Raw genomic sequence first — 14,006 nt, 5'->3', positions numbered from 1 at the left:
AATTTGTACCATATTAAACAGGAGCACAAAAGACTACCGCAGGCTTTTCAGATGGATTCACAGAGAAAAGCAGCTCCAGTAATTAACCCCAGATCGCATTACCCTGAGAGCTACATAAACATCATAAAGGTTTAATAAACCACCTCAAGAAAAAACACTCATGTGGTGGTGGTTGTACACAGCGAGGGATAGAGCTCTACCCCAGAGAGATTACGGGCAGTGAGGAGCCAGGATGCTGCTGTTGCTGTGCTCCCAAAGGAAGCATCTGTGCAGGAGCCTGCAACTCATTTTGCTGCAAAAAGAACTTAGAGGCACAAAGGACTCAGCGAAAACCAGCAAGAAACAAAGTGCAAAGTACAGAACAGTGCCTCAAAGATGAAAAAGACCCAAACCTAAATGCCTGTGTAAGGTAGGGAGTGAGGGATGCAGGGCAGGTGACTTGCAGGAATTGCCATCTTCCATACCAAAGGATATTACTTAGGTCACTAAGTCGAAAGTTGTTCTCATTTACTGGCTTCTGCCCCTTTTATGAGCTCTATGTGCTTCTTGGGTCACATTATCCCCTCTGAATTGCTCAGCTCTCTGTTTAAAGCCACAAAGACAGACTTTCCCAACAGTGCCACTGTGTGCAGCAGGGCAGCACAGTTTGGGTAGCTTCAGTGATCTGCAGCATCCTCCTCGGCTTTTCACCCATCCACGATCCAAGGCGGATAAATGTCCTATTTATCCAAGGTGGATGAATGTGCTATGAGTAAACGGCTGCGAGAGGAGATGCTGGAGGAGAAGGAGATGGAGGAAACTCAGACAAAAGGTAAGAGGTGGCTGAACTCCCAGGGACTGTGTTTGGCTTTAAGCGCCGGCAGCCTGGAATTCCCTTTAACCCCGGGAACAAAGGAATGCAGGATATTGCTCGGCACCATTCAGGCTGGTGAGGAGCAGATGGTCTCTGCTCCCATAAGCGGCTCATGCTCGGGACGACTCATTGTTTCTCACCTCCTCTCCTGTCAAGCCTCATTCTCCTCCCCAGCATCTGCACCCGCTGTTTGCTTTGGCTTTTCTTCAAGCTCCTTCCCCACATATCCCCTCAGGGGCATCCCTTTTTCCAGCTGGTCCCTCTTGTCTTGGAGAACTTCCTGCAGTTCCTTCACCTTCCGTAGCCAAGAGCTCGCTGCCTTCTCTGCCAGCATTTAGTGTGCTTATTCCTGCTATTTTCCATTTCCAGCTTGGTACTGTGAGGCCACAGCACCTTGGGAGCACTGGGAAATGGCTGGCATTCCCCACTCTCTTCTGCTTCTCTATGGGGGGCTGACCACTGCCCCAGCTAAAAAATGATGGGAAGTTTCACACTTGCAAATACCATTGTCCTGCCTGTTGTATCTAAACCCCATCATTACACTCTTTCACAGGAGAGACCAAGCTGAAGCCTCTCTACACTTGCCCCACAATACCCTTCCTTCTCCGCAGCTCCCATCCCCATGATGGGAGGCGATGGCTGGAAGCAGCATAATCCAACAAAAATAGGAACTGGAATGGAAGGAAACCGAAATAGCCACTGGCTTCTTCTGCAGAGGTCCTGCAGAGTCCCACCTCCTGCCCCATGCAAGTCGGCCCTGCTTGATTTCTCCATTTGCAAAGCATATTGGTTTTGAGAGATCCTCCTGCCTGAGCCCTGTGACTCCTCTCTATCCCTGCACAGGGCTGTCTTCCAAAATACACAAGAGCATCAGAGCAATAGATACAGCACTTTCCCACCATCTGCCACACTGGGAAAACCAAGATTTGAGCCCCAAAACCTGGTCTTACTGTTCAAGGATGTAGAAGGAGGTAGCAGAGGTGTTTTGGACGCCAGTTTTGCTTCTATTTCGCACCATCTATGACTAAAACATATACAAATATAAAACACATTTACAAACCACACATCATCAGCACCTGGATTCTCCAAACAATTCTTAGTGAAGGGATATGAACCAGGGGAAAACACTGAGGTGTAAGACACAAAGAACCTCTGACAGTGGCCTTGCAAGAGCGAAGCCTTGGAGAAGCTGCACCCCTCGGGCTCGCTGCTGTTTGTGGGCAGAGCTCTGGGATTAATTTCCAGCCTGTTGATTGTCTCTTCTTGCAAACACTGAAACCCAAGCCTCTAATTGTATTTTTACTGGAGAAACCCACCACGGGACACGCACGGGTCGCCTTCCAAGCGCCGCAATCAAAGCGCGCGCTGGAAACGGAGCCGTGTCTAACACAAAGGCACATTTTGGTGCAAACCCCCTGTTTACAAACACGGAGAGGAGATGTTTTTGCAGCAGTGCCCTGAAACCGCAGCACGTTTGTCCAATTGCTCTGCAGCAGAATAGTCTCTTAGCAATGAGGGAGCAAGCTGGGAAGAGGAAGAAACAAACCGTACCACGTATACGATTCCAGTTCTACATAGGGTCAGTGTTAATGGTAAATGTATGACCAGACCCAGATATAGAAAGCAGATCTCTTTGCTCAGCCCTTTGGATTCCTCCTAGGAGTAACTCCTTCCTTTAAGATGCTTCCTCAAGCACTTTGCAGGACTCCTCTATTTCACAGCCATGCATAACATGGTAATTTACTTCCTGTAAAATGACTGCACAGGGATGCACACGGCGTGGCACTACTTATTGACACCAGATGATTAAAGTGATGTTCCTAGAGAATTAACTTCCATGCACTGGGAGACACAAGCTCATACAAGGCATCTCTCTGATTCCTATACATTGCCCTGCATCTATGACTCCATCCTCTATAGAAAAAAATGCCTTAAAACAACCAAGCTTTTGTTCTCACCCAATGAAAAACCGAAGGAGCATCCCTCGCTCTGTACCTGCATAGAGGGCACACCAGCAGAAGTCTGTTAGAAGCATTAAAAGCCACAGTCTTTACCCACACAAGGCCTCCTTGCTCACTACAGTGCTCCTCGAAGGCTGCTGGTACCGCTGCTCATTTAGCTTATAGCTACTGAGTTTGAACGCTGCTATTTGTAAGGAGTTAGTGAAGGGGTTGTCAGCATTTCCATCGTAAACCTTTCATTTGGGGGATTTATCGCTTGGCTGTAAGGATTTGATCTAGCTGCAGCTTGGCAGGAAGGACCACATGCGGCAGCGTACTTCCCTCACACCAAACACAAACAGATCCCTAATGGAGGGGTACAGCCTCCTCCAGACTTGAGTCCTTGCAGATAAAAGGGGCAAAATCCTGCCCAACACCAGCCTAGCGTGAGCTGAGCCCACGGGGCTGGCAGGGACACAGAGGAGTGTGAAAATCAGCCACACCACATGTTTCTTAGCACTCTGATTTTGGGTTTTTCATTTTCCCGTGTAAGTTCTTCCAATGTTGCTGTAACAAAATACGTATTTAACATAAAGCACAGCTTTAGGAAGGCCTGCCTTTCCTTAGGGGCTTTTCCCGAGGGGGAGCTCCTATGTATGGAAGTGGGTACTCAACTACTACACCCCAGGTACAGCTGCACTCCTGATCCAGGCAGCATCCCTATCCCTGGGGGATGTCGCTGCATCACCTCTTCCCATGGGAAACCTCCGTGATGCCACAGGGGCCGAGGTGACCACCTCAGGAAACAGACTTGGGCAAACTCACTTTATCTCAGCTGCCTGTGAGGGGAAAAGGATATAAAAGGACTAAAAATATCTTTTATTATACAAGGTTACCAGGGGCATTGGTTAAGCCCAGGCACCACTGCGCTATGCAGAACGTGTGATGCCCTGGGTGTCACATTAGCACAAAGGCAAGATGCCCCTTTCCAACAGATCCTTGGAATTAAAGCCAATGGGGACAGAATGGAGCCATGATGGGCTACCCACGCCCAGCGCAGGGCCGCCGGTGGAAGCTTGGTGTGCACCCAACATCGGCAGCACCAGTGGTACCCAACCGCATGGCGGGAGAGACGGAGCAATGCTTCCTGCACAGCCCGGGATGCACCATCCCATCATACCCACTTCCAGCCACGGCCCCAGCCCCAGAGCCTCTCCCTGCTTCCCAAGGGCTGCATTTGCACTGGGAGGATGCCACCTTCCCCCAGGCGTGGGACAGGAGGAGAGCAGGCGGCAGCCACTGCACCCGCTGCCTGCACGGTGCCTGGAGCGCACTGCACAGCGCGCAGGCAGAAGGGAGGGAGGCAGAAAGGAAGGCAGGCAGAGCAGACAGGCTGGGGCACAGGAAGGGAGGCAGGGCCGCGGAGAGGCAGCGTAACGGGGAGGAAGGAGGAAAAGAGGCCGGGAAGGAGGCAGGGAAGCGCCGGGAGGCAGCAGCGCCCTCACGCCCGCAGCCCCTTCCGCGTCCCCACCTCGCAGCCACCCCGGCCCCGCTCCGCTCCCGCGCGACTTCGCGCCAGTCCCCGCGCAGGCTCCGCGGGCGCGCAGCCCCGCGCCGCCCCCTGCAGGAAGCACCGCGCAGCGCCGGGGGGGGGGGGCAGAGACTCCAAGCCCCAGTCTGCAGCGCGGCAGCCGTGGGCACGGCGCCTGCGCTGTGCGCAAACCTCCCCCCCCCTCACCCCCCCCCCGCTCCAAGTTTGGAGGTTCGAGCCGCCAGCCCCGGCCCATCATGTAGGTGCCGCGGAGGCTGCCCCACACCGCGCCGGGGGGGGGGAAGCGAGCCCCCCGCGGGCCTCTGCTGCACGGCGTGCAGGCGCAGCGCAGCCCCCCCGACGTGCACCCCCCCCTTTGCGCACCCCCGCTGCAGGGCGCGCTGCAGCAGCGAGGCAGGAGAACTCCAGGTGCACGAAGAGCGAGCGCGGTGCAGTTTGCATCTTTGTGTGCAAAACTAGCTCCAGAGGAGGGGCGAGGCAAAGTCTTTTGTGCTGCCCATCTATCCCCCCCCGCCCCCTGCAAAGCACAAGGGGGGGAAAAAACATGTCTCAGCCCAGAGGTAAGGCTCCTGCTTCTCTTCCTTGCAGCTCTGCAGACGGCCGTGCATGCATTCGCGAGGTGCACGCATGCATGGATGCGTTTTGTGCTCGGGATGCAATTGCAATTTGAAGTTTGAAGCTTCTCCGTGGCTCCCCCCGTTGCATTTCCTGTTGGGCGCGGGTGCGCACACGCACTCACACACACACACACACACATACACACACATCCACCCAGGCACAGTTCCTGCAGGCTGCGTTCGCCGTTCAGCTGCGCTTTGGCGTTAGTGGAATTCTTCAGCCGGGATCACCGAGTGTGTGTGTGTGCGTGTCCCCCACCTCCTGCACCGGTCAGCAAGGAGATAAAAGGGTGTCGAGGAGTAAATCGGGGTTGCGGCCGTGCGTGCGGATTGCGGGCTCGTTTCATTGAGATGAAACTTTGAAACAAGTCCTGGGAGGAGATGAAAGGTGAAACTTGAGTGCGAGTGAGCAAGGAATTAAATATATACCTCTATGTTTCCATGGGAAAGTATTGTTCTTGTGCCAGGACTGAGATCATTTTCCACCGATCCCCCCCCCCCCCCCTTCCTCCCCCTTCAATATTTGGTAACTTTTGGTCGGAGGTTTGTAACACCAGATCGCTGAGAGCTGCTTTATTTAGCGTTTGGGGAGGGGACGGCAGTGATTTATTCTTCTTCTTCTTGCATTGATGGCTTTCTTTTGCCAGCGTGGTGGGCAAGCTTTGAGCTTTGCTTGTGAACTGATCCGGCGTGATTCTGCCTTGTGTCCTGCAAGGAAGGGGTGATGGTTGGTGGGAGGGAGGAGGTGGGGAGTTTAATATTGCAAAAATGCAGTGGGAATGCAATAGTCCCTGCAAGAGCCGGCTGGAGATGTTTTTAAGGAGGAGTTGCTCCGGCCATTCATTGTGGAAATAGATGCCCATATGTCAGCAGATGCAGCTTTTGGAGCTTCTTTTAAATGGGTGGATTTGCTGTTGCAGCTTGCCTCTTGCATTCTGCAGCCCTCATGCATATTGGGGAGCAGGGGGGGTGCGAGCCAGTGCATAGCAGAGCAGATCCCAAACTGGGACCGGGGCTGCTTCTTGCTGTTTTGTTTTTAAATCCCAAGCCATCTGTGGAGCCCGTGGCCTTCCTCCACAAGCCTCGCAGGGAGGCCATGGGAAGGAGGTGCTTTCACAGCTCTTGCCACACAGTTTTCCTTTGTAAGAAAAATGTAAAGTTGTTGTATAATTTATTCCTAATTTGGGTTTGCTGCAGTCATCCGTTCCAGCCAAGCAGAGAATTGTTAAAAGTTTCCAATAGAAAGAGCCAGAGAAGTTTGATAATGCAGAGTTGAACTGAGCGATGCCCGCTGCTGCTTGAGGGAGGGTCCCTGCAAGACCCGTAGTGGGGCAGGGGAGCAGCTTCTTCCTAGGGGTCCCCAAAATCCTCGGGCTGGGATGGCTGCAGCGCATGGAGCCGGTGGTGGCAGGGAGCTGAGCTGGTGGCCGTGCAGCCCACCCTGCTGGGGTGCTGCTTATCCCATGCACTCGCTTTGTCCATCCTTCTTCATACCAGGAAAATGGGGAAAATGCAAGTAGCCAACCCACAAAACATGATCTCAATGAATGGCATCATTCTTGAATCCGTTTCCCGTCCATCCCGCGCTGTGCAATACGGGTGTCTAAGTCTGAATTCCTTGCACGGATAACTTTTCCAAGTTCAGCTGTTCAGGCGGAGGTTTCGCTCTGGAAGGGGTTTGCAGCAGAGGTATCGCTCTTCAGGATGAATTAAGGGAGGCATAATCTGCATTTCAGGATCAGCTTTCATGTGTTGCACAGGAGGTTCCTCGTCAGCTTTCTAAAATACTGTGTGGAGCTCTAGCCAGCTGCTGGGCTGCGGAGCCCTCTCCCTGCTTTGAATCCTTTCCAAAGTTGTGCTCAGGATTTGCCAGAGATTAATGCTTTTTTTCCTAATGCTGCTTGTCAGGGGAACATGCAACCAGGATGGTTATTCTCTGATAACACTTGCTCCCTGCAAGGAATCTCACCTAGGTTAGAGGGCAGAACTGCTCCTTGGACCCTACCTGTGCCATGCGGGAAGTGGAGGTGATGTGCTTTGCACGCAAGCATAGCGCGGGCTGCAGGAGATAAAACAGTCCCTGGGGTTCGGAAGCAACAGCTTCATCCTGGCCCTTTCCATAGCAGATGCCTCCAGCATCGTGCTTGCAGGATGTAGGCATGTTCCCTGCACCCTGATGTCCTGATGCACTCGGTAAGACAAAACAGAGATCAAGTCAGAAAGACACCAAGCAGGTCCAAATCCCTGCATTTCACTCATTTCTACCTTTATCCCCTCTCTGAAGTTGCAGAATGGTATTTTTAGTTGGATGGAGCAATCCACAGCAAATAAGATTTCCCCAGCAGGTCCCTGCAGTTTGTTCCATCAAGTCCCTGCTCTGGACAAGTGGGACTTGATGTCGATGGGAGCTCAGAAGAAATTGAATCGTTGCCCAAATAGGGCACTTTTTTGCTGTCATGACTAGTAGGATATTATTCTGGAAGAGGAAAAAGAAATGCGGAAGTCCATATTAATTACAAGTTAAACAGAGTCTGAGGCTATAAATCTGAACTCTCATGACAGCAGATGTATTCAAGAGTCTTCCAAATTCATTGTAATGGGGGAGTTATTTACTTGCATCAGCGAAGCAACCTGCATATATGCAGATTTCTCCACTAAAATAAGGGAAGGGGGAAGCATTTCCCATTAGACCACTAATTCATAAACAGTGCATGGAAGTGAGCTACATTTAATTTAATATCGCTGTCCATCGATCTCATTCCTAATATCTTACACTTTGCTGTTTCAACACAGTTTTTTGTGCTCTAGCTGAGGAAGGGACACTGAGATTATGAGAACCACGTCCCACGTGGTGCTGGCTGAACATGTACCCTATGGACTTTGACCAAAGGCCCTGTGCCTATTCTAAATATTACATTTTATGTGAAATGCTTTTTTTTTTCCAGCTAGAAGCCTCAGTGGAATCAGTGTAAAGCCTAAATGGTAGTGGGGGTTATTTTTGTTTAAATCCTTGGTAGGTGGCAAGTCTTTGCTGGTATAAAATTAACCCATGAGCAGCGCGAGGCTCAGTTGGTTGTGCAATGAGCAGTTTGCCTTGTCAGCGCCACCTCGGCTTCTCACTATTAACTCACTCCCATGACACAGGCACTTGGCACGGGCCAGGCTCTGCCAGAGCAGGGTTAGCAAAGCTGTGGCATGGCCAGTGAGGTGCAAGCCTAGCAAAGCCTGGTCTAGCAGCAAACAGCCAATTTCAGTCCGAGTTGCATATTTACTTTTAACGTTTTAGGTTTATCTCGTTGAATTACCTTTTCACCCTGCTTTCCTTTATCACTTCCATGGTGGAAGTGCCTGTGTACCTGCTTCGGATTAAGAGGGGGCAAGCGATTATAAAGAGGTTTTAAGATCTCATGTAATGCCATGCTGGAGGAATTAACCATGAGTTAATCAACCAAGTGGTTGGGGTAGAAAGTGTTAGAAACGCTGTCTTATATAAACCAAATCACTGCTCTGCACAGCAGGGACCAAAACACCCCATCAAGCCCCTCTAGCTGATGCCTTTACTCCCTCTGCATTGCACTAAGGAGGCATTTGCTTGCAGGTCTCACCCCTTCCACCCCAGACAGTGGGGGTGCAAAAACCAGGGTGCATTTGCAGGGTGCCATGTTCTTGTGTCCTGACATGGACGGGAAGACACAGGCATTGAAAGCTCAAACCATAGAAGTAATTATAGCAATAAAAGCAGTAAGTTGCAGGAGGAAAGGAGCAAAGAGCTGTTTTCTCTTCCCAGCTGAAGAAAAGTGTAGGTTTCTCATTGCCACACCGAGTGTTGCTTATTTGCTACTTTAGACACCCAAAAAAATGGAACTTCCTTTGGGGTGAATTCCCTCCTCTGACACATACACAAGCTGCTAAGGTGAAGCAAATGATACTCAATTAAAACCACAGAAGTAATTTAGAGATGAGACACTTCATTCCTCCAAGAGTATTGGCATTAATGGAACACAATTACCTTCAAAGTCACATGGTGGATTTGCAAATCCTGTGTTCTGTGGTTGCAGGTATGCAAGATGACTAAAAAGTTGCCTTTTTTCCCCCAAAATAATACATGCATTTGATGTCACTTGTCCATTTTCTCTTGCTGAAAAGAGCCATAACAGCACCTATAGAAGCCTCTTGGAAAAGGATTTAAAAACACATCTGACTAAAGCTCAGATCCCTTTTTTAAGTTGGAAGCAGAAGGAAAAGAGGGGAGCTTTAATAGCACAGGAGTGGGAAGACACTTGCAGCCTTCCCTTGTGATGCACTTGGAGGACCGCAGGGTCTGCCCTGATCTTTGTGCACAGTCATGATTCCCAGCCTTTTCCCATGGGGTCCTTGCTTTCACCCCATGAACTTGCATTTCTAATGCTTAGCCTGCCCATAGCAGGTCTCCTCCTGCTCCAAAGACAAAGCTCTGCATCTCCCAGGTCACAGCTTCCTAATGGCAGTGAGTGGCACAAGTGGTTCTGAGTAAGGCAAAGAGGTAAAACCTAGAGCACCTGCATGTCCTTGACTGTGGCCATGTAATTCTGGGTGATGATGGGTGGATTGTATGAGTTGGCAGCATGGTCACCAGCAGCATCATTATATAGTGTTGAGTCAGTCTCCAGTGGCCAGGTAAATTGCGGGACTGTTCTGTTCATTTTGGACCTGGACAGAGCTATAATTAATAAATAATTAAATGCTTCATTACCTGTGAAGTTACTTTGCTCCCTTCCTTCAGGCCTGTCTGGGAAGAGTTGAAGAGATGAGCATTATCAGCTAGAGCAACGTTAGCAGGAAAGCAGATCTAGGACCCTGAAGCGGTGCCACGTTAGATATTATGGTTTGTGGTAGCAAAGCAGTGAAGGCTGTTCAGTGCAATTTCCAGATGTACTCATTGTGCAAAAAGTTTGCCTTTGTCTTCAGATCCACTGTATTCTGCATGGTGGCAAGTGCCAATGCAAAAGTGTCTTCTGCTCAGGGGAAAGAAGTTTGGAGAGGGGAAGCCTGAGACTCTCAATTGTAGGGCTTGCTTTTGCCTCAAAGCCAAAATTGAAGCTATCCTTCCTTTTAAGCTAGAAATTCCAAATACCCAGCTAACGTTTTAGAGGGTTCAGCCCACCATGAAAGTCTCTGGGGTGCTAAAGCACTTCTGAATCATCTTTACATTGGAGATGCTGCAGGCAGATGCTGAACATCCTTTATGGAAGCTCCAAACAGCCACTTGTGCATCTTGGTCTGCTGGTGCTAGCAAAGATGAGGCTGACCATCGCTCTGGATTTGCATCCCATCATCAAGTAGGGGCCTGGATTTGTATGGGCATGGTAAAAGCAGCATCTGTCTACATCAGGAGGGTACTTTGGGGTTGGAACTACTCAGGCTACCGTCCCCTGAAGTTCCTGTAGAAGCAATGGCTGTGGCTTGTTTGTATAGAATTTCAGATTTGTAAGCAAGACTGCAAAGAGAAAGCATGTTCCCCCCCCCCCCGTTTGAGCAGGAAAACCTCAGTGAGCAAAGCAAAGCTGATCCAGTTTCTTGCAGTTGCTGTTTTGTTAGCCTACTTAGCTTGCAGTTTTGTAATCGGGGCTAGATTCTCCTATCCTGCACCCAGGCAGATCAAAAACCATTGCAAGAACTGAAGCCCAAACAGCATCCACTTCTCTTGCACTCAGATGAAACCAGTGGAGAAAAAATAAACCCAGCAGAAGTTGCAGATGAGATGCCAAAGATAAGGCAGCAACAGAAAATAAGCACAGGAGTCACCACTTCACTGTGTCCACAGTAAGAGGCCTCTAATGAAGGCTGAATCAGCAGAGGCTTGGGAGCTGCTTTTGATGGAGAATCTTTCTTCTAAACAGAAATATGTAATTGCACTCAGTGAAACAATGCTTATCAGTGCCAAATGGCCTCAGAGCATCGTCTGGCTGCTAGGCTGTGGAAGTCCCAGGCAGCATGCTTTTGTGCTTGTTTTCATCCTGCAGCGGGGTCAGATCCTTATTCGTGTTTTCAGCAAGGCTTATTTGACACTTGAGCAGCAAGTTATAATGTCAAAATTACAGCTTCACTCTGTGTTCTCATTGCTCTTGATGTTTATTGCTGCTCCAGTAATTCAAGGTCAGATATAGAAAATGACTCAAAGAAGTCTTTTGTTGTTCTGACAGCTCTAAAGTAATGGAAGTCCCCATCTGGCAAAGGCAAACCTTTACAGAGCACCAGCATCAAAAAAGGAGAGGGAACATTCTAAAGGCAAGCCCAGCATCGATTACTTTCTTTCCCTGGACTTGCTCCATTCTATCTGCCCTCATCAGCTCCCAGCATCTCCCATCTCGCACATGCAGGAGCCCCAGTAAGAGCCTGCTGGATTTGCATGCTCATGCAAGTGCCTGCATGCAGGAGATGAAGTGTTCATGTAACCAGGACACAGGAGAGGAGAAGGTCCTTCTAGCCCCAGCTCTATGTGGAGGGTTTGTGCAGCACCAGCTCCTTCTCCTTGGGCACTTCTCCAGCACTGGCAACTGGCACCCATTTAGAGGTACGCTTTCCAGCTTGGATTTCAACACAGCCCTTCTTTTCCTAAGGCTGCTTTAATTGCCTGCAATTAGGGTCTCCAGTGCTGCGAAAGCATGGAGAAATAAAACCAAGTTTGGCTTTGTATGACTGGAGTTGATCTCTTGTTTCAAACAGCTGATGCTGTGGCCCTTTAGAAAGGAAGTGGCAGCCTGTGATTGTAGCATTTACGATGCCACTGCCCAGGGATTAAAGCCCAGATATGTGACATTTATTGTAGCTTCATTCAAGGAGTGAAACACCTGTAGCAGCTAAGTACATCTGCCCTTCTTCCAGTGAGATGAAGGGGAAGACAGGGATTTTACATGCTATCATCAAAATGCCAAACCCCCTTTGGGCAAAGCTACATCTTAAGCAGCTTTGTTTAAGCACTGAGCCTCAGCACTCAGCAAGAAATGCCTCAGGAGGAGTACAAGCCACAGCACAGGGCTTTTAGCAGCCCTGATGGGTCCCTAAGGGTGCAGGGGGTCACCCCAGCCCCTGCACAAGGAGGCCAGGATCTGGCCAGCTGGGACTCTGCTGTTAAAAGAGATCCATGCAGGATCATGCCATGCGGGTTTTGGAGCTAGCGACGGGACAGGCAATCCGCAACAGTTTTCATCCTAAGGTCAAACACCACTGAAGGTTTGGAACCTGCAGCCCCCTTTTGCAGGCTGGCTTCTGCAGACAGAAGGATGCAGATGCTTAATGGAGAAGCTCCCTCCCAAGCAGACCTCGGTACTTAACTGTCCTAATTAAATGCTTTCAAAAACCACAAGATTGACCTTCACTGCATGCCCACAGATTTTTCTCTCATTTAACAAGCAGAGGGTTGACAGAGTAGCCTATTAAAGGAGAAGAAAGGCAATGCTCTACATACTGTTGTTTTTCAACCTGTTGCAAAGGGTTTTCTGCTTTTTAACTGTAAGAGATGGGAGCCACAATCCCCTAATAACCAATCAGGAGGAGCCAGGCTGGAGACCAGAAGTGCTTGGCTCAAATGGAGCACAAAGCCTGGTAATGGGGTGAACAGACTTAAAACTGAGGTTTACTCAGATATCTGTGCAGTAAGCCATGACAGCCATTATATACCCATTATATATACAGGTACTTATGTAACCAGAGAGCCATTCTATGTGTCAGAGTTGTCCTTTGGGAGACACCCTCTAGAAGAAACATAAAGGCCATTTACATAGGCTCCGACGTCCTTATGTTTCCCAAGGACACCAGTGATTTGCTCATTGCCACTAAAACTTGGAGCATCTCGATGGAGAACCTGAATTCCTGCCAAGGAAGCATCAGTTTTACAGATTAACCAAAAGAGCAGATGAGTGCAGTGCGTGAAAGGACATTGGGAAATAGCCCCTGACGGAGCAGCATCTGAACTGGAGGGAGAGCCCAAAATAGTCCCTGGCAGCTGGGGAGGGTGACACAGACACGGCATTCAGAGATGGTTCATAGTAAGTTGGTGTTTGGAGACAAGAAAGGCTGAATTGGCTGCAGACACCTTTTGGCCAGAGAGAAGGACCTTTGGGTTGCCCATCCCCAGGTTTCTATGGGGTGACAGTAGGGCAACACGCTCCTGCTTGTAGCCACCTAAGCTATTTAGCGCAGCAAGCTCCCACATAGCACGACTTGGGTTTCATTCATGCCATTAAGGCAGCTTCCTTTAGAGCCAAGCATGCGATTTATTTTTTCCCTTCTTTTTTTCCTTCCCCTCAAAAACATTTGGTACTTCCCCCGCAAGGAATCAGAAGCTTTATGTCTGATAAGAGCCTGGAACAGCTTCCTGCAATAGGAGAGCATTCCTCCTCTCGCTCTTCCTGCGCAGACCTCAGAACAATGCCAGCGCTTCCAGCGTCAACAAGCATTTACTTTACCTTGTGGCACAGGCATTTAGGGCTCATCCTGTGCAAGCATCTCCGTGGCCAGCACCTCCTGCAAAAGGGGGAGGCTCATTTTCCAGGAGCTTGCTTTAAAAAGGCATTGCTGCAGCTGAAACACAAGGAGCAATCTGGGAGATTGAATCAGAGCCGATGCAGAGCAGCTGTAGCCAAGCAGGGCCCTCATTTGGATGAGTGGGGTCTGAGGAATCTTCTTTTTTCCCCTTCAAAGGGAAGCTAAATAGGGGTTTTATTTTGCTCTGATCTTGAAGCAACTTGTGCACGTGCTAAACTTGGAGCATAGGAGTCCTTTTGCAGGAGTCAGTGGGACTGAATGTGCTTGGGGTTTGAGCACACACGCAAGAATTTACAAGGTTGGGGATGTATTTTGTCCTGGTTGCTAAGTAGGGTGGATGTGGTGGATCTGTGTAGATGATCTATAGCACCCTGCTTTTTCTTGAGCTCTTTTGATCCCGTTTCTGCTTATCTGTTCTTGCAACTCGGAAAGCAGCTCTGGATTTGTGAGCGTGTGTGTGTGTGTATAACTGACACTACAGTCCTGAACCTCGCACAGGGAGTTCTATGGAGGCTTTG

General features: G+C 49.7%; 1 protein-coding gene and 3 long non-coding RNA genes across 7 annotated transcripts in view; 2 read left to right on the top strand and 2 right to left on the bottom strand.

Moving 5' to 3' along the window:
* The window catches only part of LOC133270244 (uncharacterized), a 255,012-nt gene that overhangs the window by 29,222 nt on the left and 211,784 nt on the right, over positions 1 to 14,006 (top strand). The window lies entirely within an intron of this gene.
* The window catches only part of MAP2K6 (mitogen-activated protein kinase kinase 6), a 55,823-nt gene continuing 46,366 nt past the window's right edge, over positions 4,550 to 14,006 (top strand). For 3 of the 4 annotated variants that reach the window (XM_061455241.1, XM_061455239.1, XM_061455237.1), the window contains exon 1: positions 4,550 to 4,905. In XM_061455241.1, coding sequence (XP_061311225.1) covers positions 4,890 to 4,905 — 16 coding nt within the window. In that variant the 5' untranslated portion in view covers positions 4,550 to 4,889. Of the gene's footprint in view, positions 4,906 to 5,220; positions 5,351 to 14,006 lie in introns of those variants that run through there. The other variant, XM_061455240.1, reaches the window with a different exon arrangement.
* On the bottom strand, positions 5,011 to 10,442 carry LOC133270239 (uncharacterized). Its single transcript, XR_009743696.1, has 2 exons — positions 6,968 to 10,442; positions 5,011 to 5,333 (listed from the first exon to the last, which is right to left on the bottom strand). It is a non-coding gene; the product is annotated as an uncharacterized LOC133270239 (long non-coding RNA).
* On the bottom strand, positions 10,469 to 13,510 carry LOC133270238 (uncharacterized). The gene is made up of 3 exons (XR_009743695.1): positions 13,405 to 13,510; positions 12,734 to 12,813; positions 10,469 to 11,588 (listed from the first exon to the last, which is right to left on the bottom strand). It is a non-coding gene; the product is annotated as an uncharacterized LOC133270238 (long non-coding RNA).

This window comes from Pezoporus flaviventris, unplaced genomic scaffold (genome assembly GCF_033815535.1).
Source record: "Pezoporus flaviventris isolate CSIRO_AGI_PZ_B2104156 unplaced genomic scaffold, CSIRO_AGI_Pfla_v1 ptg000020l, whole genome shotgun sequence".
Lineage (NCBI taxonomy): Eukaryota > Metazoa > Chordata > Aves > Psittaciformes > Psittacidae > Pezoporus > Pezoporus flaviventris.
Note: the sequence above shows the minus strand (reverse complement) of the source record. Positions and strands in the feature narration are given on the sequence as shown.